The sequence below is a fragment of the Equus caballus genome, chromosome 12 (assembly GCF_041296265.1).
Source record: "Equus caballus isolate H_3958 breed thoroughbred chromosome 12, TB-T2T, whole genome shotgun sequence".
Lineage (NCBI taxonomy): Eukaryota > Metazoa > Chordata > Mammalia > Perissodactyla > Equidae > Equus > Equus caballus.
Window position 1 is genome coordinate 25505578 of NC_091695.1, and position 23160 is coordinate 25528737.

General features: G+C 48.6%; 1 protein-coding gene across 1 annotated transcript; it reads right to left on the reverse strand.

Annotated features, from left to right (window-relative positions):
* Positions 1–314: 314 nt before the first annotated feature.
* Positions 315–22085, reverse strand: LOC100147399 (equilibrative nucleobase transporter 1-like). Its single transcript, XM_070229107.1, has 14 exons — positions 22039–22085; positions 20745–20856; positions 20455–20677; positions 19947–20076; positions 17665–17712; positions 15336–15411; positions 15011–15103; positions 12257–12396; positions 11019–11113; positions 9750–9927; positions 9421–9536; positions 5830–6016; positions 5043–5166; positions 315–3958 (listed from the first exon to the last, which is right to left on the reverse strand). The coding sequence occupies exons 1-14, from the start codon at positions 22083–22085 to the stop codon at positions 3857–3859; spliced, it is 1671 nt and encodes a 556-aa protein (XP_070085208.1). The 3' UTR covers positions 315–3856.
* Positions 22086–23160: the final 1075 nt, after the last annotated feature.

Genomic DNA, 23160 nt, shown 5'->3' on the forward strand with positions numbered 1-23160 from the left:
CAGTTAACAACGATATTTGTTTTTCATGCACTTCTTTTTTTTCTGACTTCTTTTACAACCACCACATGTTTCTGACGTAAGAATGAATGTAAAGAGAAGGTAACACCTAAAATGAACGTGACCTTAGGAGACAGACAAATCTGGGTCTAAACGCCAGCTCCACAATGAGCCAGACAGATGCTCTTGGACATAACTTGCCGCTCAGAGCCTAACTCTCCTCATCTGTAAAATGTGGCGGGTGAAAGGAGATTGTCACACAGAGTTCCTGATTCCGGCTGTCAGCTGTTGTTTATTTTATTCTACTTGTCCAGCTGTTCTTTAAACTGCAGGCACTCTGCTCCTCATGGAAGTGTCCTCTGCCCCAGGAGAGGCCCCGTCCGGCACCACGGCCTGTGGAGGAGGAGACTTGCCTCCAGTTCCTCTCTGCTGAGGCTGGAGCTGGAGAGGAGGGTTGCACCAGGAACCCAAAACTTGTGAAACCCCTGTTGCTTGCTTCCTCATTTAAAAGAACAGTTGGTCCCATCTGGGGAAGAAGTTGCAGCAAGGGGCTCTTGGGGCAGAAAGAGGCAGCTGTCCACACAGCTGTGCTTCTCTCTCTCTAGATCCAAGTGTTTCCTGCACTTGCTGAGGGATCCAGACATCTTTTTCCTTTTTTCACGTTTTTAACACAATTTTTTATCTTTTTTAATCCAATGACACTTTTCTAAAAAATGGTAATTCTGATTTAAATTCAATGTATTTAAATGTACCACAATGATTTTTTAATATCCCATTCTATTTCTCCAACTAAAACTCAAGGAAAATATATTGATCTTGTCTATACCTTTAAGATTAAGGCAATTTTCCAGACATCTTTTTTAGTATCGGCTTTATGGAGATATATTCACATACAAGTCACCCATTTGAAGTGTATACAATTCAATGGCTTTTAGTATATTCAGAGGTGTACAAACACTATCAATTTTAGAAAAGTTTCATCACCCTAAAAAGAACCCCTTACCCATTAGCACTCACTACCACCTTGCCCAGCTCTAGGCAATCACTAATCTACTTTCTGCTTCTAGAGAGTTGCCTCATCTGGACATTTCATATAAATGGAGTCACACTGTATGCAGTCTCTAGCGACTGGCATCTTTCACTTAGCATAATCTTTTCAAGGTTCATCCACGTCATAGCATGTGTCAATACCACGTTCCTGTTCATTGCCAAATAATATTCCATTGTATAAATACACTACAGTTGATTTATCCATTCACCAGTTGATGGGCATTAGGCATCCTTTTTGACTTAATATGTTAACTGCAATCATAGCTATCATCTGTTGAGTACCTACCATGTGCTAGGCACTTGACCTAATTTCTAATCCTTGCAACAGTCCAGAGGGCAGGTCTATTTCTCCCTTTATACTGATAAAGAAACTGAGTTGTAGTGGTGAAGTGGCCCATCCAAGGTCACAGTAGTGACAGAGCCGGGATGAAAAAAGGGTTGGCCTGGCCCCCCAGTTCATGTTCTTCCCACTGCCCCATCCCACCCCCATGTGCTCTGTTCTCTCCTTCCAGTTGGCACTGAGGCCAGAACAAGAAAGAATTCAGTCATTCAGTGATCATTCATTCAACGAGCCCTAACCAGCACCACATGGACAGCAAGTATGCATTAGTCACTGACCCAGGAAAGACCCATATGCCACCTCCTGGAGTTGGCTGTCCAGGTGAGGAGAGGTCATCATGCAAGGAGGCAGGTGCCAGTCACCAAAAAGGGTGTGACCAAGTGCCGAGAACTCAGAGCTGTTGGAGAGCCCAAGGAAAGATTTTGAGAGAAGACGGCATTTTGAACAGGACCCCAGTAGACCAGGCAAATTTCCCCAGCAGAGATGGGAGGAGCCAACATGCAGAGGAACTGGTGTGCTCACAGATGCCCAGACCAGGAACCTTGGTCCACAAGAATGAATTCTGTCCTCCTGGAGGTGGGAAGTGAAGGGGGTGAGGAAGGTAGGGGAGTGGTTGGAATCACATTGCTGAGAGCTGTGAGTGCCAGGCTGGAGTCTGAGGTTTGCCCCATGGACAGCAGGAAGCCGCGGAAAGTTTTGGAGCAAGACAAGATGAAAACCATTCATGAGCACTCTGATGTCCCCAGGCCCCTGGAAATTACCCTTCCAGCTGTTCACAGAAGAGCTGTGTTTCAGCCCTTTGTGTATCTCTGTATCCCCAGCCCCTAGGACGGTGCCTGATGCATTGTAGAGGCTCCATAAACATTTGTTGATGGACAGACTGATTGGATGAATGAATCTGCCTGCCAGCGCCCTCCCCCTCACTGTCCTGTCCCAGCCCCTCTCAGGGCTAAGTGGGAGGAAACACCTGGTGTATTCCAGTTTGTCCCATCTCACCCACCTACCATCTCTCTCCCTCCAGGTCCCTCCCCTTCTCCCTCCTTGCTACCCTTTTCCTTTCTGGTCATGAGTAAATGAAGGAACAAATGTGCACATGCTCCCACCATGGGCTAGGCAGTAGCAATTACTTTAAATTCTCACTCTCGCCCTCAGTTATAGAAATGATTCATTGCTTTTTGCAGGTGAGGAAGTTGTGATCCAGAATGGTTAAGGGACTTGCCCAGATGTTGGATGGCAGAACTGAGACTCACCCGGGGCCCTTCTGATTCCATCTAGTGCTTCCAGCTGGGGGTGGGGAGTATTGTGGTGGGAGTAGGATGGGGTACAGAGGAAGAGGAGGCAAAGGAAGGGACTCCTGGGAGGGGGTGAGGGTGCAGAACCAGGTAGCTGGATACCAGTCTGAAGGCTCCTACCCCTCTCTGGGTCCAGCTGCCACATCAGGATGCTGAAGCCAGATTCCTCGACTCCACTCCTGTGTCCACTCCCCAGGAAGCTGGGGCATGAGGCAGGAACACACACACACAAACACACAACAGCACCCAGGCCTGAAGTGGTGAAACAGTAGTTGCCTTAAGCAGAAAGAAATGATTGTTCTGCAAAATTCTTCTCCCAAGAACATTTTTATCTAATTCCCAAAGTCAATCATCATCTCCTTTCTTGTTGAGGAAAACATCCCTAAGAGGCTTTGTCAGAAATCCTTCAGTCGAGCAGGCCAGCTGGTGACCAAGGCTCTCTGGGTGGCCTGATTCTCTGCCACTCCTCTTAAAACCTTCTAGAATGTTAGCTTCAGAAAGAACTTCCAATTCCAGAATCCTCTCATTTTACAGATGGGAAAACTGATGCTCAGCCCAGAGGAGGGTCTGCTCAAGGGCCTCCAGCATCAGTGGCAGAGATGGATCTCAGGTCCAGGGGCCTCCCCACCCCACCCGGTTCTGCTCATTCTCCCAAGGCTCTCTAACCAAGCCTTTGTCGCTGCCACTCTCTAACCAACGCTGTGCCTTTGAGGGAGAGCTGGGCACCACCTCCAAATGCCAGGGGGCATAGCTGAGGCCATGACAACCTCACCCTTCACCTGGGAATTTACCTGGTGGTACAGGGCCCAGGCACACATGGGCTTCAGGGCCAAAGAGGCCTAGAGAAGCAGGTGACACATCTCCTCTCCCAGCACAGCACCTCCCTTCGGGTCAAGGGTCTGCCAAGGCCATGTGCGTCCTGCTCTGGGACTAAGGAGAACTTCCACAAGCTTTTGCTTTGGGTCTGTATGGTATCAATCAGCTTGGCATTGAAATTCTTTTCCTACCTATCGGAAGTCTCAGCTAGCAGTTACGTGTCTTCCTTTATTTAAGAAAAAGTAATGTCTGCTTAATACAAGAAGCCTGAGTGAGCAAAGAGTTTCTGGATACGGGGTCCTCAAAGGGAGGGGAAGATTAGCAAAAGCATCTGCAGCACTGAAAAGGGAGGGCTCCCGAACTAAGCAATTGCAGGGGGGCCTTCCTTCCGCTGGCACTCTCCATACACCAAGAAGGGGTGCATGAACGTCAGAAGAGTGACGAGCACCAGCATCACGTTCACCTGGAGGGAGACAGGAAGGAGGGAGGTGAAGTCCAGGAACTCTGAGCAATGCCCACCACCAATGAGGGGACCAGAATTCCGCCTAGTTTATCTTCCACTTTCCACTCAGACACTCTGGTGCCCTGGAGGAAGGACTCTGCATTACGTTTCATTCTGCCTTGTGGAGCCAGGTGGGGAGGGATACTGTGCCCATTTCATGGATGAAGAAAGGGAGGTCCAGGCGGCATTCAGTGACCAGCTCATGGTCACACAGGAAGCTGACAGAGGGACCAGAGCTACATTATATCTTCCAAATACTCAGTTAGGGTGCTCCGATATCACAACCAACTAATTCTCCTCAGTCTTTCAGTTCAGGGCTTTTTTTTTTTTTTTCTCCCAATGACTGATTTATACTCCTGTTCTACACTTTGCTGATCTTTTTAAAATGCAGCTAAAGGGCTGTGCAGTGGTCAGAAAACTGAATTCAAAGTGAAAGGACTTCTGCTCCTTTGCTGTGGGCTTCTGAACATACAAGTCACACAACCCAAATCTTTGAGGGTCTGTTTCTTCTATCTCAAACAGCTGGAGAGTCAAGCCCACCTCCCAGGGCTGGGCAGGTGAGCATCCCTGGTGGTGTGGTGATCCAGGGATGAGAGCACAGAGCTCCTGCCACTCAGATCAGCTGTGGAAACCAATGCACGTTGCATCCCTAAGCCTGAGGACAAGGTCCGCCTGTGCTCATCACAAGCAGGAATATCTTTGAAGTCTTAGGTTTTCATGAATCATTGTGAGGATTTTGCGTTCTCCTCTAGAATATGATTACTTGTCTCCACACACATAAAAAAATATTTACTCCCCAAATCTCTGAAGAACGTGGGCCCCCTGGGAAGCCACCCCATGATAGCCCTGTGGTGTCAGGTACCCACAGCACAAGGCAGGGTGCTCCCACTGACCCCAGTTTGAGAAGAAAGACCAAGGATGTACCCATGTGCAGCAATGTTCCTGCAGGAAATAGCTCAGCCAGATTTGGGGCTCCCCATGCTGGGTGCCCATTGAGTCACCCCGATCTGGATGTCCTTGGTGGTCTGAGGCCCACAATACTCACGTAGAATGGGTCATTCTGGAGGGGGCCCTTGATGAAGGTGAAGATGAGGAACTGGAGCAGAGACACAATGGCTGACAAGGCCATCACTAGCCCAAAGATCTTCCCAAAGTGTTCTGGAGGGAAACTGGGAGAGAGACAAATGGGGTTCCAGCGAGACTCAGGGACCCTCCCTCCAAGCAGGGTCTCATCTGGGTGGGCCTTTGTCAGCTACTTGTTCACAACTCCCCTGTCCTCGTCCTGCCTTCACCCACCCTCACCCACACAGCCCTGTCCCCTTTGCCTTTGGTCAGGCTTTCAAACCACAGAACACAGAGAAGTTATTGTGCTTGACAGTGGGAAAACAGCAGGGACCCAGACACACGCTGCACCCCAGGGAAGTTGCAAGAAAAAGATGAACACAAAAACACATCACTATATGCCATATGATGTGTGCACCATCAAATGCAGCAGGAATAGAGTGCCCAAGGCACAAATAATGGAAGACACTTTCTTTCCAACTCTTCCCTGGGAGTGTTGGAACAGAAGTGGGCCTCGGAGGGTGAATAAGCATTCACCAGGTAGAGAACAGAGGCAGAGGGAGAGCTGATACGAAGGCTCAAGTACATGAAAGCTCTACTCCTCTGGCCAGCCTCACCTCCAGGCACCACCCTCTACGCCTGCTCCCAGACCCTGTCTCCATCACCTGACCATCTCAGGCCCATCAACACCTCCCAATTTCTGTGCCTCCGGCACACTTCCCTTTGCCCCGTGTGTCCCCCATTATGTAACGCACCCCAAGCCCACTTACGCAAGGGTCAGGAAGGCAGCATTGCCCCCATAGAGGAAGGAGCGGCTGATCACTTGCAGGATGAAGGTGATGTACTGGAGGGGGAGGACAGGGACTGAGGCACAGAGGGCGAAGCCCAGGCACAACAGAGACGTCAGGGCCAGACAAGGAACCGTGGAGCAAAGGGCCACCGCCGAGGCTGAGAAACCTGGTCCAAAAGGGAAGAGGAGGGGCTGCCTGCAAGCGGGCACAATGGAGGGCAGGAAGGAGGCAAGAGAGATCTGGGTAAAGGGAGGAGCCACCATCCATCTAACTCTCCAGGCAGAAACCCAGGGGGTCATCCTCGAATCCTCTTTCTCCCGCATGCCCCATCTCCAGTCCATCAATGAATGTTGATGATCCACCTCCCAATTATCATTCAAATGTATCCACTCTTCTCCATCCCCACCAACTCATGCTACTTTTAAACCACCATCACTCACTCACAGATTGCACAGATTACAATGGCCTCCTAACAGGCCCACCTGCTCTGGCCCCTGCAACCTGTAGCCAGGCATTCTGTGTAGCATGACAGGTACTAACAAAAGACAGGGGCGATCCAAACAGCCATCCGGAGGGACAGCTGTCTTGGCTGTCCTTCAGCCCCGTCACGGATAACTAGGCAGCGTGAGAGGAGTGAGCAGAAGGCCCTGCTGGGGAGCATCCTCGGGACAGAGAGTCACACAGAAGGAAGACCGCAGAACAGGGCGTGCAGTATGTGGCCTTTATCTGAGAGTGAAATTATGTCCATATAGTCTGTCTTTAAGAAAAAGATCATTGCCTAAAGACAGAGGGAAGGAATAGGGTGCAGGGAACAGAGAGGAAATCTAAGCTTCTTTGAATGTATATTGTTTCATGGTTTTGGCTTTGGGAAAATGTAAATGTTTGATATACAAATGTTTAAAAATTCAATTAAAATAAAATAATAGGAAGAGAACAAGCAAAGCAACCCTCCAAAATCAGGAACAAAATGAAGCCAATGAACACAACTTTATGTCAAGTTGGTGATTCTTAAAACAGTGATTTGACTGTACATCCTCTTGTGGGATATATGCTAAGGAGGAGAATGGAAGGAAGCACGGAAGGATGGAAGGACAGAGCCAGAGAGGCACAGCATTCAGCCACAGTATTTTTATTAATAGTATCAACATTGCTAAAACCACTGATAATATATAAAACATACTTTTAAAATTCTATACGTGTGTGTGTCTGTATCGTATTGTTAGGAACCAAGATTTTCAGAGGAAGAGAAAAAGAGATACGAATGTAAAATTAAGGAAGTAAAATTTGAATTAAAGTATCATTATTAGGCATTCATGATGCATTTTTTCTTCCAAAAAATTATGTATGCTTTAACTCTATAAAGCCCAAAAGCAATGACAACCCAGGAGAATTAGAAATGCCACCATGCAGACTACAGTCTTTAAATACCATTTCCCATTAAAGGGACCCAGCGTTACTTGGAGAAATGGCTGGTTTCAGGTCTGGGATAGGAAACATACCTGATCAGATGGATGTGAATATCTCGTTGTGCTAGAAACTTAAGACACTGTCTAAAACTAATGGGATGATGTCTAAAGGACACAGATACTGGATTGGTAAAGTTCCCAATGGCCAAAGATGTGATGATTTGAAGATCAAAAGGAATCGTGGTGAAAATGGATTGAAACACATCAAGTATATTTAAAACGAGACTTTGAAAGAGAAACAATGAGTAGTCACCCCTGGAGGTTGCTAGGGCATCAATTCAGTATTCTCAAAATTGGTGACAAGAAGAGAAAGCAAGCATTTATGCCAGGGTAACAAAATAGTTAATAAGGGGAAGTTTTTCTTTCTAAAGGAATTCTCGCTGTTGAAAGCAGAAGGAAAGATGGAAATAGGAAATCACCAGTTTGCAACCCTAATAAAATACTGGGTCTAGGCATTGATTATCAACGGCTGATACAATCATCAGGCGCACAGTCGATGGGAAACTTTATAATAAGTGGATGAGACTGACAATGTCTGAGCCCATTGATCAATCTTAACATGATAAGAACAGGACAATGGGTACCAGGGGCCTGCTGACGGGAGCCCTTAGGAAGCCCACAGCTCCACCTTTGAATTACTCTTGCCAAAAATATTAAACTGAGGCTCCTTGAGCTTCCAACCTGTGTGTTTACAGGAAATAGCCAGAGAAACATTTTAAATCACACCAAAAGGATGCCAAATCCAAAATGTGGAAATGTGACAGAACAAACCATCCCATTTCTTCAACAAATAAACAAGGACAAAAAGCATGTGGGAGCCAATGCTTATACGTGTAAAAAGACATAAAAGGCACATCAGCAAAATATACTGTGTGGCTCTTAATTTGAACAAATTAACTGTAAAAAGACATATTTGAGACAATTAGGGAAGTTTGAGCAGAGTGCATAGTAGATGATATTAAGAAATCATTGAGGGTTTTTTTAGATGTGATAATGATACTATGGTGATATTTAAGTAAAAGAGGGCTTATCCGTTAGAGGTACAAACTGAAGTATTTACAGATGAAATGGTTTGATGACTGAGATTTGCTGTAGAACACTCCAGCAGGGTAGGAGAAGCAGGGCAGGGGAGTCAGGGAGGGGTGTAGATGAAAGTCATAGGAGAAATGTTACTCTCTACTTTTGTCCCTCCCCATCCCCAACCCCTGCAGGTTAAAATACCTCAGCACCCCTCTGTTCCTTGACTTATGTCCAAGGAGCTTGTCAAACCTTCTTGGCATGGGACATAGCCTGCCCCTTCTCACGGCTCTCTCTCCAGCCCCTTCCATACTTCTTTGTACTCTGGCCAGCCTGAATTACTTTTTTTTTTTTTTTTTTTTTTTTTGCTGAGGAAGATTCACCCTGAGCTAACATCTGTGCCAATCTTCCTCTATTTTGTATGTGGGTTGCCACCGCAGCATGGCTGATGAGTGGTGTAGGTCTGCACCTGGGATCCTAACCCACGAACCTGGGCCACCAGAGCAGAGAGTGCTGAACTTAACCACTACACCACCGGCCAGTCCTTGAATCACTTGAAGGGATTCCTCGGAGTCCTCAAGGTTTCCCTCTCTCCTTCACAACCTTGACCCCACCTTCAGCCCACCGTATTCTTGGGCCACTCTCCCGGGGCCCTCCTCTTCATCTCCTCACTTCTGACTCATCCTTCAGGTTTCAGCTTAGATGCCACTTTCTCCAGGAAGCCTTCCCATACACCGATCTCATCCTCATCTGGAACAGGCTGTGTGCCCTTATTGTGTCCCCACAGCCCCCTGTGGGTTTCCTTCATGGATTGTAATGCCTAATGACTTGCCTTTCTCCACTCTCTACACTGAGAACAACGACATATCTGTCTTGTCCGTTGTTGAATCTGATCTATGTCTGGCCCATAATTGGCACTCAGCGACTAGTGGTTAGACAGACAGATGGATAGATGGATGGAGGAATGGAGGGATAGACGGATGGATGCAAGTAGAAAAAGATTAAGAACAAAAGAGAAGATGGGCAGACAGGTAAATGAAGATCTCTCCTCTCCTGGTTCCCTGATGCTCCCGAGCCCAGGTCTCACCTGTCTTGCTCGCTTTCTTCTGGTACCTCTGTTTAAGCAGGTCCGTGAGCAGGCCATTCCAGGGGGCACAGAGCACTCCGAAGAACTGAGTGATGGCAAAGGCATTTGTGTAGATGCTGACTGCAGAGGGCAGGGAAGGGTTGAGAGATAAGAAATTTCCAGGACTGCCTTACAGGAGGGGACCCTCCCACCCTGCCCTGACCGACCATCCTCCCCACATCCCTGCTCACACCTTTCTCTGGAGCACATAGCCCTACTGGGCTTAGCACCCCACACCACTCAAGGTTCCAAGTCCCCAACTGGGATGCACAGATGGGATGCCTCCCAGCCCCACCACATACCTAGTGCCCTTGGCTGGGGTGGTGAGCAGAGAGTTGAGGGTGCCGATAAAGATGTAATGCCACAATTGCATCATGGACAGCCACATCAGGTGCCAGGCAAAGCGCCGAGAGAAAGCGTAGCCCCAGAAAGAGCGGAGCTCCTTCTGCTGCCCTGGATCTGGGATCTCTGACGGAGAAAGGAGGATCTGGGCATTAATTACGAGGAAAGTGGAGGACGAGGGTGAACAGCAGTGTCGAGGCCTTAATGGAACACTCTGAGGTCCACGTTCACCTTCTATTCTTACCTCCCAGAACTCATCCGGCGTGCTCTCGCAGCTGCCCACAAGTGGCACATGCTCACCTCTACGCCTTGGTCATCCCGGCCCTACCACCTTGAATGACCCTCTCCATGTTCTTCTCATCGACTGAAATCTGGTCTGTCTTTCACAGTTTGAGTTCAATGACACTTCTTGCACTAACACTTTCCTGATCTTTCTCAGCCAGGATGGTGAAAAAAAGACAAGGAGAGGAGAAAGTTAGACATGAGATGTGGGTTAGGGGCTGACAGCTGTTGTCTCAGCTGCTCTGCATCCCCTCTCTTTCGGTACCAGGATCCTGGTTTCTTCTGGAAATCTTCTCCTGCCCTTTTCATCATGGTCCCGATGGGCCTGTGAATTCAGTGTTCTGTTCCTCACCCAAAGTGGCCCAATCCGTTCATTCTCCCTAGAGAGTGGCTGTGACTTTCGACTGGGGCCCCCAGGCGTATCCTGGTTCTGCTCATCCTGGAGCCTGGAGAGTTCATTTTTCTCTTGATTCTGTGAGCTTCCCAGAATCCTGTTCTTGTTTCTACCTCAGCCAGCAGTGGTTTGTGATGTTTGTAACCAAAGACCCAAGAGATGAGGAGGCAACAGAGGCGGTGATGGAAATGGAACAGTGAGAGGGCAGACCCAGGAGACCTGCAGAAATGGGGACAAATAAGGCAGACTTAGGACTGAAGAGTCGGGGGACAGGAAGGAAAATGATGGAAGATGGAATTCAGGGGGTACTGTGATAATGACATGAGAGAAAGAAGAGAGGGACAGAAAGGAGAAAAGAAACAAAAGTCTTGCCCCTGTCTGGACCCTCTATAAAGTGAGGGGGTTGAGAAGACCCCACAGGTCCTTTCTCCATCTGAGCTTTCCTGATTGAGTCTCTAGGGAAGCTCTGGAGGTGAGGGACTAGGTCGACCTCCACGAAGACCAGGTTCTGAAGGGAACTGGGTTCACCAGCAGGGCTCACCTTCCTTTGGTGAAACGAACTCCGACTGTCCCTCCAGTTCTTTGGACTCCACTGTCTTCTGCTCCTCCTCCCTGCTGTCCCTCCCAGAGCACAGGCTGTGGAAACAGAAGTCCCCTCAGCCCAGCCCAAGGGCTGTGAGCTGAGCCTGAGTCTCAGGCTGAAGGGAATAGTGCAGGGGATCTCCCGTTTCACAGCACAGTGAAATCACCTCTTAACAACCCCGAAGCCCAAGTCACAGCCAGACCAGTTAAATCAGAGTGTCTGGGAGTGGCAGCCAGGCTTCCAGACTTTTTGAACATCTCCAAGTGATTCTGTGATTCTGATACCCAGCAAAGCTTGGGAACCACTGGAGGCGTGGGCAGAGTAGGAGAGGCTGAGTTCACATCCCAGCTCTTGTTCTTCCTGGCTGTGGCAACACGGCTCAGACATAACCCTTCCGACCCCCATTTTTCGCATTTGGAAAATGGAGCTAAGGGTATCTATCTGAGAGGATCATGGTGAGATGAAATTAGAGAGCAGTTGGGATCTGGCAGATAGCAAGTCAGCAGCAAATGAAAGCTCTCCCTCTACTGCTTGTGGGGAAAAGCTGCGAAAAGCGTCACATTTCTTCACTTCCTCTCTTCTCCACGCTTTGCAATGGAATTTTGTAGCTCTGACTATTTCCCCATCCCCTGAATCTGCAGCGGGCCTTGTGAGCTGCCTCAGCCAAGAAAACACAGCAGAGATGATGCTGTGCCAATTCCAGCCCTGAACATTAAGAAAGCTTGTGCATTTCTGCACTCTCTCTCTTGGAACCCTGGAAGCATCACATGCACAAGCCCAAGCCAGCCTGCCAGAGGATGAGAGCCAGGTGTCCCAGACATCCCTGTTACCCCCAATGACCTCCAGAAAAAACTCGTGTGAGTGAGGTCATCCTAGACAAGCCAGACCCGAGCTTGCCCACTAGATGATCAGAGACAAGAATGAGCCCTTTCAAGATCATCCCAGTCTGTCCCTGATCAGTAGAACTCGTCAGCTACCCACAGACCCAGGAAAATTAATAAATGCTTAAGGTTTCAGGCCACTGAGTTTTGGGGTGTCTGTTATGCAGCAATTGCCAACTGACACACCCATTCTGGTCTTCCTCTCCTGTGACAGGTTTCCTCTGCCCTACTGTGACCACGACTTTCCCATCCCATGCTTCCATCCCAGGTCACATGGGGGGCTCTGGCCCACAATCGCTAGATCATGGTCCTTACCCATAGCAGTAGTTGGGGGGCAGCGGGTAGGGGATGTGCCCCCTGGGCAGCAGGAGGAAAGTGCGCCCAACATGCCAGACACTGAAGACAGAGAAGAAGAGGAAGGAGGCCCTGAGGCTGACGCCCTGTTCATAAAGGAGCTGCAGATAAAGGAGGGAAAAAAGTCAGTGTAGGGGCCAGCGCCGTGGCATGGTGCTTAAGTTCACATGCTCTGCTTTGGCAGCCTGGGGTTCGTGGGTTCAGATCCCAGGTGTAGACCTGCACAGTGCTCATCAAGCCACGTTGTTGTGGCATCCCACATACAAAATAGAGGAAGACTGGCATAGATGGTAGCTCAGGGACACTCTTCCTTAAGCAAAAAGAGGAAGATTGGCAACAGACGTTAGCTCAGGGCCAATCTTCCTCACCAAAAGAAAAACGTAATGAAATTCTGACACATGCTATAACGTGGATGAACCTTGAGGACATCATGCTAAGTGAAATAAGCCAGTTATAGAAGGATAACTATTACGTGATTCCATTTGGATGATGTCCCTAGAGTAGCCAAATTCGCAGAGACAGAAAATAGAAGGGTGGTTGCTAGGAGCTGGGTGGGGTGGGATACTGGAGAGTTAGTGTTTAATGGGGACAGAGTTTCAGTTACACGAGATTGAAAAGAGCTCAATCTGGAGATGGATGGTGGTGTTGCTTGCCTAACAATATGATGAACTTAATGCCGCTGAGCCATACACTTAACAATGGTTAAGATGGTAAATTTTCTTCTATATATTTTACCACACCAAAGAAAAGTCCAGGTAAGAAGCAGCAGCTGGAACCCCAGTTTCTAAGAATGAGTCTTGGTACAGGCTGTTGCCTTCCACCCTGGAAGCTAATTAATTACACCTCGTACACACATAGCCACCCTGTCACCCCAGGGCCCAACCAGCAGCAGAGGAGGCAGCGTATTATCCATCCCCACAGTCTTATAGAGCCTCCTAGTGAACTGAAGCTTCTCAGAGATCTTCCAGCCTGGTGCTTTTTTTTTTTTACTGGCAGCAAAGTCCTTTTGTTCAAACAAAATTTTACACAGAAATTCCACATATGAAACACATCAGTGGGGAGTGGCCCTGTCATCCTCCCCCTTATTCTCCTTGGTGACCAACATAACATCAAAGGGAACCCCTCGGTGTTCCTCGACACCCAGTTTGAAAACTATTGATCTAGCCCAACCTCCTCACTTTACAGAGGGTGAAACTGAGGTCCAGAGAGGCACAAGGAATTGCTCAAGGTCAAAGTAAGCAGCAGCAAGGTCAGAGTAAACGAAGATCTCCAGCTCCTGCTCTGGCACGCTCTCTCTCCTTCCAACTCCAAAGAGGGAAGAGAGAAAGGGAAGCACATCCAGGGGAAGGAGGAAGAACCTGGAAATTGGTTCTTGTACGAGTGGTAGAAAGGCTTGAGTAGGTGCCCCAAGGCTCAGCCTGTGGGCGACCCTCCAAGCCCAGGTGCTCACAGTACCAAGCTAGTTTCATATCTGGATAGCAACTCCCAGAGATCCTCTTCTCTTGCCCCTGGCCCACAGGCTGTGCCAGCTGCCTCTGGCCTAACACAAAGCCCAGAGGGAAGTCCCAAGTTGGTCAGCTTGTGGTGTAAAGGACTTATATTCTTTTATTCCTTTCACTCATTCATCCTTAGTTTGCTGGCTTTTGTCCTCCAGCTTGTTGCCTCATAATCACAGAATGGCTGTCACAGCTCCAGCTATATTCAAACATTCAAACAGTTGCCACAACATTCAAAGGGGAAGGGTGGAAAGGGGAACCAGGGAGGAAGGCTTTCTTTTGGCTCTGCTTTCATCTTCCAACAAGGAGAGAAATATCCCTAAAGTCCTCGTGAATACAACCCCTTCACCTCACTAACAAGGACTGGAGAATATGCCCACCTCTACTCTCATTAGCAAGGAGGAAATGGACTGCCTCAGTTGGCTGAGATCATCAGGATTCATCCCCTGGGCTGGCAACACCACTGCCCAGATGAAATGTTAGCAATGAAGAAGGGAGAATGGCTGTTAGGTGGGCTACTAACAGCACTGGCAACAGCCCATCCCCTGATCACTAACCTCAGCCTTTAGGAGAGCTGGAGAGGACTCTGTGCCTGCCCCTGCTGCCCCGACGAGCCACCTCCCACCTCCCTGTCCAACCCAGAAGCTCACAGGCACAAACACCCCACTGCAAAGGGCCCCAAGCCTCTGCCCAACGCTGGCCCGGGCACATCATGGCCGTGCCTTCCCTTAGCCTCCGTGCAAAAATCCTACAGGAGTGTGAAGAAGAAGTTTAATGGTTACAAGCTCAGCTTCTAGAACCAGACAGGCCTGGGCTCAAGTTCAAGTGTCATGTTTTCTAGCTGCAGAAGCGTTGATGGAAAGAAATCATGTAAAGTTGACAAGACAAGTGTCTGGCATATATTAATGCTCAATAAATGTTGGCTATTACTATTTTTTACATTTTTGTTTTTGTTTTTTAGTATTGGCACCTGGACTAACATCTGTTGCCAATCTTCTTTTTTTTCCCCCTTCTTCTTCTCCCCATAGACCCCCAGTACATAGCTGTATATTCTAGTTGTGAGTGCTTCTGGTTGTGCTATGTGGGACACCGCCTCAGCATGGCCTGATGAGCAGTGCCATGTCCACTTTCAGCATCCAAACCAGCGAAACCCTGGGTTGCCCAAGCAGAGCATGCAAACCTAACCACTCGGCCAATGGGCTGGCCCCGCTGTTTGTGACTTAATGACAAGGAAGACTGCCGAGGAAGAGTCAAATGCTCCATTGTAGAGAGTGATGATGGTTGAGCGGTGTTTGCCAAACAGGTTTCCCACCTGCAGAGAATGTGACCAACCCGAATCACTTATTTATTCATGAAATAAATATTTCCTGCACACCCAGAATGTTCCAGGCCTTCATCATACCCAGACTCACACTCCACCCCAGGAGCTACCACCCTGGCCTGGGCCAACCCCATTTAAGGTAGCCAATGTAGAAAAGTGCTTCTCCCTCCTTCCACCCTCTCCACCCTCCTGCCAGGCGCCTGGGATGAGGGCAGGCTCACACCTGCAGGTTGGTGATCAGAAACAGGATTCCCCCAACGGTGAGCATGGGCATGGCCAGGAAGAGCAGCAGGGCTGATTCTGGAACAATCAAACCAGAGGTGGGGCAGTATCATAGTGCAACCCAAACATGGAACCACAAACTCTGGCTCCTACTTGCTCCAAATTCCCAACAATCCCGGGGTCAGGGCCCTAATTCTAGCATCCTTCGAGGTCGTAGGGTACAGGTCAAGGCTCCCCCAAATGTCCTTGCAGAGGTCTCCTGAGCCACCTTCTTCCCTACCAAAGATGGTCCTTGGTCTGTTGCAGACCTGGATGTCTCCAGATAGATTCGAAGTGAAGTCACTGCTCCCTTCTCTCATTCAACCACAAACAGCCCCTTCTATTCATCCTTGACACTGTGGGGAGAGATGTCTGGACTCCGTCCCTAAGCCCAGCTTCTTATTCACTGCATGACTTTGAGCTGGATTCCGAATCTGTGACTCAGTCACCCTATCTGTGAAATGGGAATAACAGTCCCTGCTCTCCATGCCTTATGGGATGTATGAGTGAGAAAATGGGACAGACTCTTTCCTTTGTTCATCAAACTTGAGCACTTCCTTCATGGGGCATTGTGCTTGGCATTGGAAATGAAGGATGGGTTAAGCATACTTCCTACCCTTGAACAGACTGACCTGCAAACAAACTACTATGATAGGTCTGGAAAGTGTTGGACGATAATAGAACTAAAATGCCAGCAGTGTGGAGCCCTTACTAAATTAGTCTTTCCCAAACTACAGACTTCTGCGCACTTTCCTGATTTCAGCCATAATCCATGCCCATCCTATTATTTGCCAAAATGTTTTCTTTACGTTGACTCCCTTATATCCAAAAGAAATCTATTATTTTTAAGGGAAACTTTGTATCACTACTGTAAATGAAAAGCAACTCATGTTGCTTGTCAAGAATAGAAAGGAACTGTAAAAACAAATACAATGAAAGGAAAACAATGTTATTAAATTGTAACTAGATGCAGTTGCCCTCAGAACGTTCCAAGCTTGAAACCTGCTCCTGCCATAGTGTTAAATTCATGCCGGCCCCGTGTCAAGACTTTCGTTCATGAAATCAGAGGACTGAAAGAGAAATTAAAAAAGAATGATTTTTCCACCAGACGATTCAGTGCTTAACGCGGCAAGGTTGTGCCTCCTAATGTCCTCTGAAGTAACTATTGTTCTATACCTTGAGAAGCACTGTAAAGCGTAATTTTAGACTATTCACTCTATTTACCATTCAATTTCTGTCTTTATAAAATGTACCTCTCTCCTAAGGTTGGGTGAGATTCCTTTCACAATTGGGTCATTGTGGCCCCAGCACTTTTTCCAAAAACCAAAAGCCCCGTTTTATGGAGGAAGGGAGAACTGGTGATCAAATGATTCACAAATGTGAGTCAAATTTACTTAGCCACCACCTCCACATTCAGCCACTTAAAAATCATTTACAGGCTCTTTGATAAGATAAAGCAGGTTTGATGAGGATAGTGGTTTTAAATAACTGGCTTGAGGTGCCAGGCTATCTCATGAGATCAAAGACACTCAGCCCATGTTTACGGATCACAAATGGAGACGAACTCATGATGCCATATGGCTTCAGCAAAGGACTACACACACAACAGTTATGTACTTTTACTTCCTATCCCCAAAATTGAGCCACGCAATCTGACGCTGGGGAGAAATGTTAGAAGGCATCTTTTGGCCAGCATAACCAAGATTCTAGGAGAAGGCACGGCTGGGGACCCCAGGCCCACTTCCCACTAACTTGCTCTGTGGCCTGGGGCAAGTCTTTGCAAGGGGTCTCTCTCTAGCCTCAGTTTTCTCCTCTGCATACTGGGGGAAAGCAGGAATAACCCACTTTGGAATTCCTAGACTTTGGGAATTTTATACATTTATAGACCAGTAAAATTTGAAAGGAAAACTTTTGACTACCTAGGATTGTCAACTTTTACCCTGCTAAGTAAGGATATTTTCAAAAGCAACAGCCATTAATATTATAATTTCGTTGAAATAAGAGAGAGAGAACATGTTAATACATACAAGAGGAAAGATGTAATATTTGGAACAAATTCTTTTCTCTGAGGCAATCCCTTCATTGTGCTTATTTTTTGCATTTCTCACTAGGTAAAACTGTTTTCATAGACCAGTAATAACTCTCTCAAGGATTCTTTCAAGCTCAAAGTCTGTGGCTCTCTGATAACCATGGGGGGGGGGGTCAGTGTGTCCTGTCCATCACCTTCGGCAACTGCCCCACCCAGCAGGTGCCCCTGAGCTTGTGTCCCTCCCAACCCCTGACAGTACTCATCTGCAGAGGTGAAGGCTATGGTGAGCGTGGCAGTGGTGTAGAGAAATCTGAAACACAGAAAAGGGGATGGAGTATGTTGTCAAGAAAAAGGAAACCTGGAGGACAAAACTGAGAATTCTACTCACCCAATCTCCAAATTTGGCACTAAAGTGCATTCTCAGCCTAGGGGTTCAATGGGCATGGATGCCTCTGGAGCCCCAGGCTCAGAACCAGGTGCCAGAAGCCCGGATGTGATTGATATGTGGCCCTGAGCTACGAACTCAGCTAAGGATGCAATGAGTTCAGGAGAAGGTTATCTGGCTTGGCCAGAGACAAAGTGGGTGGATCCAAGGCCCTCCCACCTGGGAGTCCCAACAGGCCAAACCTTTGGAGAAAGGGGTTAGTGCCTGGTCTACAAATCAAAACCTTCAGTCCTAATTCCTACTCGCTGTGTGACCTTGCTTAAGACACTGCCCTTCTCTGGGCCTCAGTGGCCTTTTCTATAAAAGGAAATGATTGAACTGACCTAGAACCCAAGCTTAAAGTTGTAGGGTTCTGTGATTATAGAACCACAATCCAAAGGTTATGGGGATCTTCTAGCAAGATGGGGGTTTTATAAGACATGGGGTAATAAAAGTTGTTGCCTAAGTGTGATACAGTGATTTATAATAAGAAATGTCTATTTGGTCCTTGTCCCTAGTCCCTATCGCAGGACTTCTAAAATCCTTCAAATTCCTCAGTGATAAGAGCACTAGGAGCATCTTTTGTTCTAATGAGGTGACTCTGGGTGGGTTCCTGGATGGCTCTTGGAAGAGTTGGTCACCAGGAAGACCAAGCCATAATTAGAAGATTGGCATTTTCAGCCCCGCTCCCCAATTCCCTAGAGAGGGGAGAGGGGCTGTAAATGGAGTAATTAATCATGCCTACTTGAGGAAGCCTCCATAAAACCCCAATAATAGAGGCTTTGGAGAGCTTCCAGATTGGTGAAAACATCCACTACTAGGAGGGTGACACACCCCAACTTCCCAGGGAGAGAAGCTCCGGGGCTCAGGACCCTCCCAGACCTCGCCTACATATCTCTTCATCTGGCCATTCATCTGTATCCTTTATCACATCCTTTAATAAACTGGTAAACATAAGTAAGTTTCCCCCCGAGTTCTGGGAGCTGGTCTAGCAAACAATTGAACCCAAGGGGGAGGAGGTCATGGGAACCTCCGCTGTGTAGCCAAGTCAGACAGAAGTTGTGGGCAACCAGGGTACACACCACTTGCGACTGGTGTCTGAAGTGGGGCAGTCTCGTGGGACTAAGCCCTTACCTGTGGGATCTGACTCTATCTCCAGGAAGATGAGGTCAGAATTGACTTAAATTGTAGGTCACCCAGCTGTAGTCGCAGGATGGCTTGGTGTGGGAACACCCCCACACACACACACATTTGGGTGTGAAGTATCGTGCGTAAAAGTAAAGGAGAAACACAGGAAGACTGAGTTTTTCTTAACACATGGAGGCTGGAGAAGAGGCAGGGAGCACAGGGAGGAGAGAGAAGAGGAGGAGAGGAAGTCAAACACCAAGAGAGACGAGACAAAGTCATAACGTGCCAAGCACTTAAAGACCAAGGGACCTGGCTATTTCCTGGCCCAGCCGGCCCTCCAGTCCCTCTGACAACTGATCTCTCACAAGCATGCCAGGGGCTGCTTGCTTTGGGTTCTATCAGCTCCAAGCAGGGCACTGCTTATCACTGACCCAAGCCAGTTGGAGTGGCACCCTGGGTGAGCGAGAGCAAGTCCCTTGGCCTCTTTGACTCATCTGCATGGGAAACCCCATTGCCTTCCCTCCAGACCCAGGGGTCCTGATATCCCACCACTGCAGGTCCCAGGAAACCTCATTGGCTAAGTCTCTGGGGAGTGACGGTGGGGTGAGGAAGATGACATTTAAGTCTGAGCAACCTGGCCATGAGGCCTTGTAGGAGCTATACACAAGGGTCCCCAGGATGAAGGCAGAGTGACATTTTTAACTTTTGCTAATTTCATAACCCCGGGCCCCAGGCCAGCCCTCACAGAAAGCCTGTCATATAGAACAAACATTCACACCTAGCAGAGGAAGGAGGCAAGGAAAGGGAAGTAGGGGTGTGGGAAGAGAGCAGGTCTAGCCAACTTCACCCTCTGGGCTGTTTCTCACACATCTGCTGAGGCAGTGCCTTGCAGGGCTGCCCAGTTGCCTTGTCTGAGACTCCCTCCAAGAGAGGCTAATGTCAGAAGAATTCCTATTGCTCATCTCCACCCAGACTGGGCCTTTGGGACTTACATGGCTATGAGGCGGGCCACAGTGTTCTTGAAACGGTCAAAGATGTAGCCGGTGGGGAACGTCATGAAGTTGTTCATGAAGGACGCCAGGGTGAAGATGAGCGAGAACTTCTCATCCTGGGCTTTGAAGTCTGGAGGCCGGAAAGGGGGATCTCAGAAGCCAGAGTGGGTGGGCCAACCTCCCATCCAGCCCAGCCTTCCTGCCAGGTGGGCTCCCAGCCTGGCCCCCTCCAGAGCAGCCTCTCCGGTCTTGGACAGCTGGCTGGTGGAAAGTTCTCCCTTCAGTGAGTTGAAATGTGGCTGCCTCTAATTACCCCTCAGGAGCTAGTACTTCTCTCTCCAGGCACCTCCTAGACTGAGGTTGAGGGGTAGGGGACAGGGGAGGCTGACACCTCCTTTCTCTCATTGTAGAAAGGTTGGCAGGGTGGGCAGGAGATGAAGTCCTCCCTTCCCCTTCCCACCAAGTGAGAACCAGCCTCAGCCTCCTAGAGAAGTCATCACTCTCTTACCAGTCTGTCCCGTGGCATTGCCCGTCAGTGTGGTATTGCCCGTGAGCCAGGCATTTGGTTCACACAGCTCCTCAAAGTAATGCTCTGTCTTGATGACAAACACAAGCGACGCCCAGGCGACGAGGATGCCTACAAAGCCAAGACATTCCAGCAGCCCCCACACTTCAGTGGAAATGAAGTTTGAAGATTCAGAAGGCCTCTCCCTTGGAGGGTCCTGATCTTCCTAGCACCACCTCCGAAACGTCCCACCTCCCATGCCTTATCATCTTTCATCCCCACTTCCACATCACCTCAGTTCCACATGGACACACAGCTGCCACCAGAAGCCAGGGGTTGGCCGAGAGCCAGGTACCAAATCTTCCAAACACTGCGATCAACCCAGTAAAAGCGCTGGCAGCAGCCCTAGACGAGAGAGGAAGGGAGAAGGTGGGCTGGAGCATGAGGCAAAGGGAAAGCAGGAGGTAGAGCTGGAATTGTCCCTGTCTGATCCTCCTGCTGCCTGCTGGGCATTTGACTTCTCTGCTGGACCATCATGGACACAGTCCTTGTCAACCAAAATGTTGATCCACAGTGATCAGCACCATCACATTGTATGCATCCTCATGACACACTCATCCTTCTGACCCTAACAAGATGCGGGACAGGAGTTTCAACCCCATTCTAGAGATGAGGACCCAGGCTCATAGTCTTGCCCAAGTCATACAGACAGTCAGAGGCTGAGCAGAACTTGAACCCAAACCTACTCATTTAAAGCCTTGGCTCTTCCTGACGCCTAGGTAGCCACCTTGCTCTCATGCCCAGGTGTCCAACTCTCCCCAATTATTCAGGGGATCAGAGAACAGAAGCACAAAGAAATCTGCAGCATGTTGAGCACTGGCTTGGGTCAGAAGGGGCTCCCCATTAAGATCTGGGACCCCTCTGACCCAGCCTGTGCTCATGCCTAAAATCCAGCCTTGACCCTGGCTGACACTTCTGGCTGAGCACTGGATGTGGTAGGTAAAGATGAGGTTATGGATGGAGACGAGTCTGCCCCAGTAGCACTTCTGCCAAGTATACTGCAAGGCACGATAAAAAAGGAAAAAGGGGATGCCCCTCCTCAGGAATACACATGATGTGAGCCCTGGATCTTGAAGTCTCCACAATTCATTCCCCCACTCCCCAACCCAATCACACAGCCATTTGAAGATGGGAGATCAAAACGTAACTTCTGTTTCCACTTGACCCTCACTTCTTACCCCCTCTTACCCACCTCTAACACTTCTGTGAGACTCAGCCCCTGCTGACACCCCCATGGTCCTCAGTGAGGAAAATAAACAGTGACTCAGAGGCTGGGGACATCCCCTCCCTGCCTTCCTCCACACCCCTGGACTCAGCCTCAGCCACAGGCCACTCACCTGAGCTTGACTAAACGTCATGGCTCTCGTCACCACAACAAAGCGGTAGCTCTTGCATCCAGGGATGCCCACCTGTTTGACACTATCCTCTTCCTTAGGACACTGAAAGCCTTTCTCCGCCTCTTCTAGGGCTGAGACTGATTTGACAGCCCCCTCTTCCTCAGGGGCATCTTCACATCCAGATCCTCACCCCTCCTCTTCCTCCAGCAGCGTCAGTCCCTCCATAGGAGCCTCCATTGTCCCGTGTTCTGGCATCTCCCCATCCTAAGGCAGGATCTCACCTCCAAAGGGGCCCTCAAAGTTGGACGTTTCAGTCCCTGGCAGAGAGAAAGTCCAACTGCACCCCCTCACATCTTTTCCCGTTCCTCTCTAGAACCATGGACAGTTCCCTCCTTGCCCTAGCCATCAGAATGCTCAGCCTTGGAAAGAGAGGAACCTAGAACCGAGCCTCCATGAGGACAACCTAGGCTCCCACATGAGGTCATGGGGTGAAGATCAAGACTTAGCATCAGGCCATTGTGGGTTTGGGTACTGATTCCATCATCTACTAGCTTTACTTCATTTGCAATATGGGTATACAATACTACATTCCTCATGGGGATGCTATGAGGATTAAAGGAGATAATGCATAGAAAATGCTTAGCACAGTACATTGGTGAGCTCAAAATAAAAAAAAGTCATTATGGTGATCATCATGGGCATTATCTATAAAGGACAAAATTGAGAATGTCATACTACAAATGAGGCTGCAGATATACAGATGCCCCGAGGAGTCCCTCTAGCTCCAGGTTCTACAGTCTCTGTCCCTTTAAATGCAGACATCTTGAAATACAGGATGGCCAGCAAAAGAGATGGCTTTGTGACTCTGACCCTACATACATTAGAAAGGAGCAGAGGAGAGAAAAAAAGACTGAAGACTAAGGAGACTTACCCAGATGAAGAGCTGAAACTGCCCCAAATAGAACAGCCAGAAATAGGGAGAGTTTCATGTTGGCTTTTTCCTGCAATGGAGAACATAGTTTGTTAAACACACACATACACACACATACACACACACACACACACACACAAACCCCACAGCCACACCATTAGGGACATTGGGAGTGAGGAAAAGAAACAGCAGGCATGAATAGAAGCCAGGATGGGCCAGAAAAGCTAATGCTGAGCCCAGCCTTTGATTCTCCAGGATGCTAGCACTTCTATCTGAATAGAATGAAGCAGACCATGAGGGGCAGACAAGGTTGGCTTTCCCGTGGACCTGAACGTGAAGAGAGGAATATGATTTTTATGTTTTGCACTTAATAAGCCCCTC

Coding starts and splice junctions, on each gene's coding strand:
- LOC100147399 (XM_070229107.1), bottom strand. CDS start 22,085: ATGGAGGCTCCTATGGAGGGACTGACGCTGCTGGAGGAAGAGGAGGG. Junction 20,857..22,038: donor CTGCTGGAGGAAGAGGAGGG/GTGAGGATCTGG, acceptor TCTCTCGTCTAG/GGCTGCTGCCAGCGCTTTTA. Junction 9,537..9,749: donor GGCACTAGGTATGTGGTGGG/GCTGGGAGGCAT, acceptor CTCTGCAGTCAG/CATCTACACAAATGCCTTTG.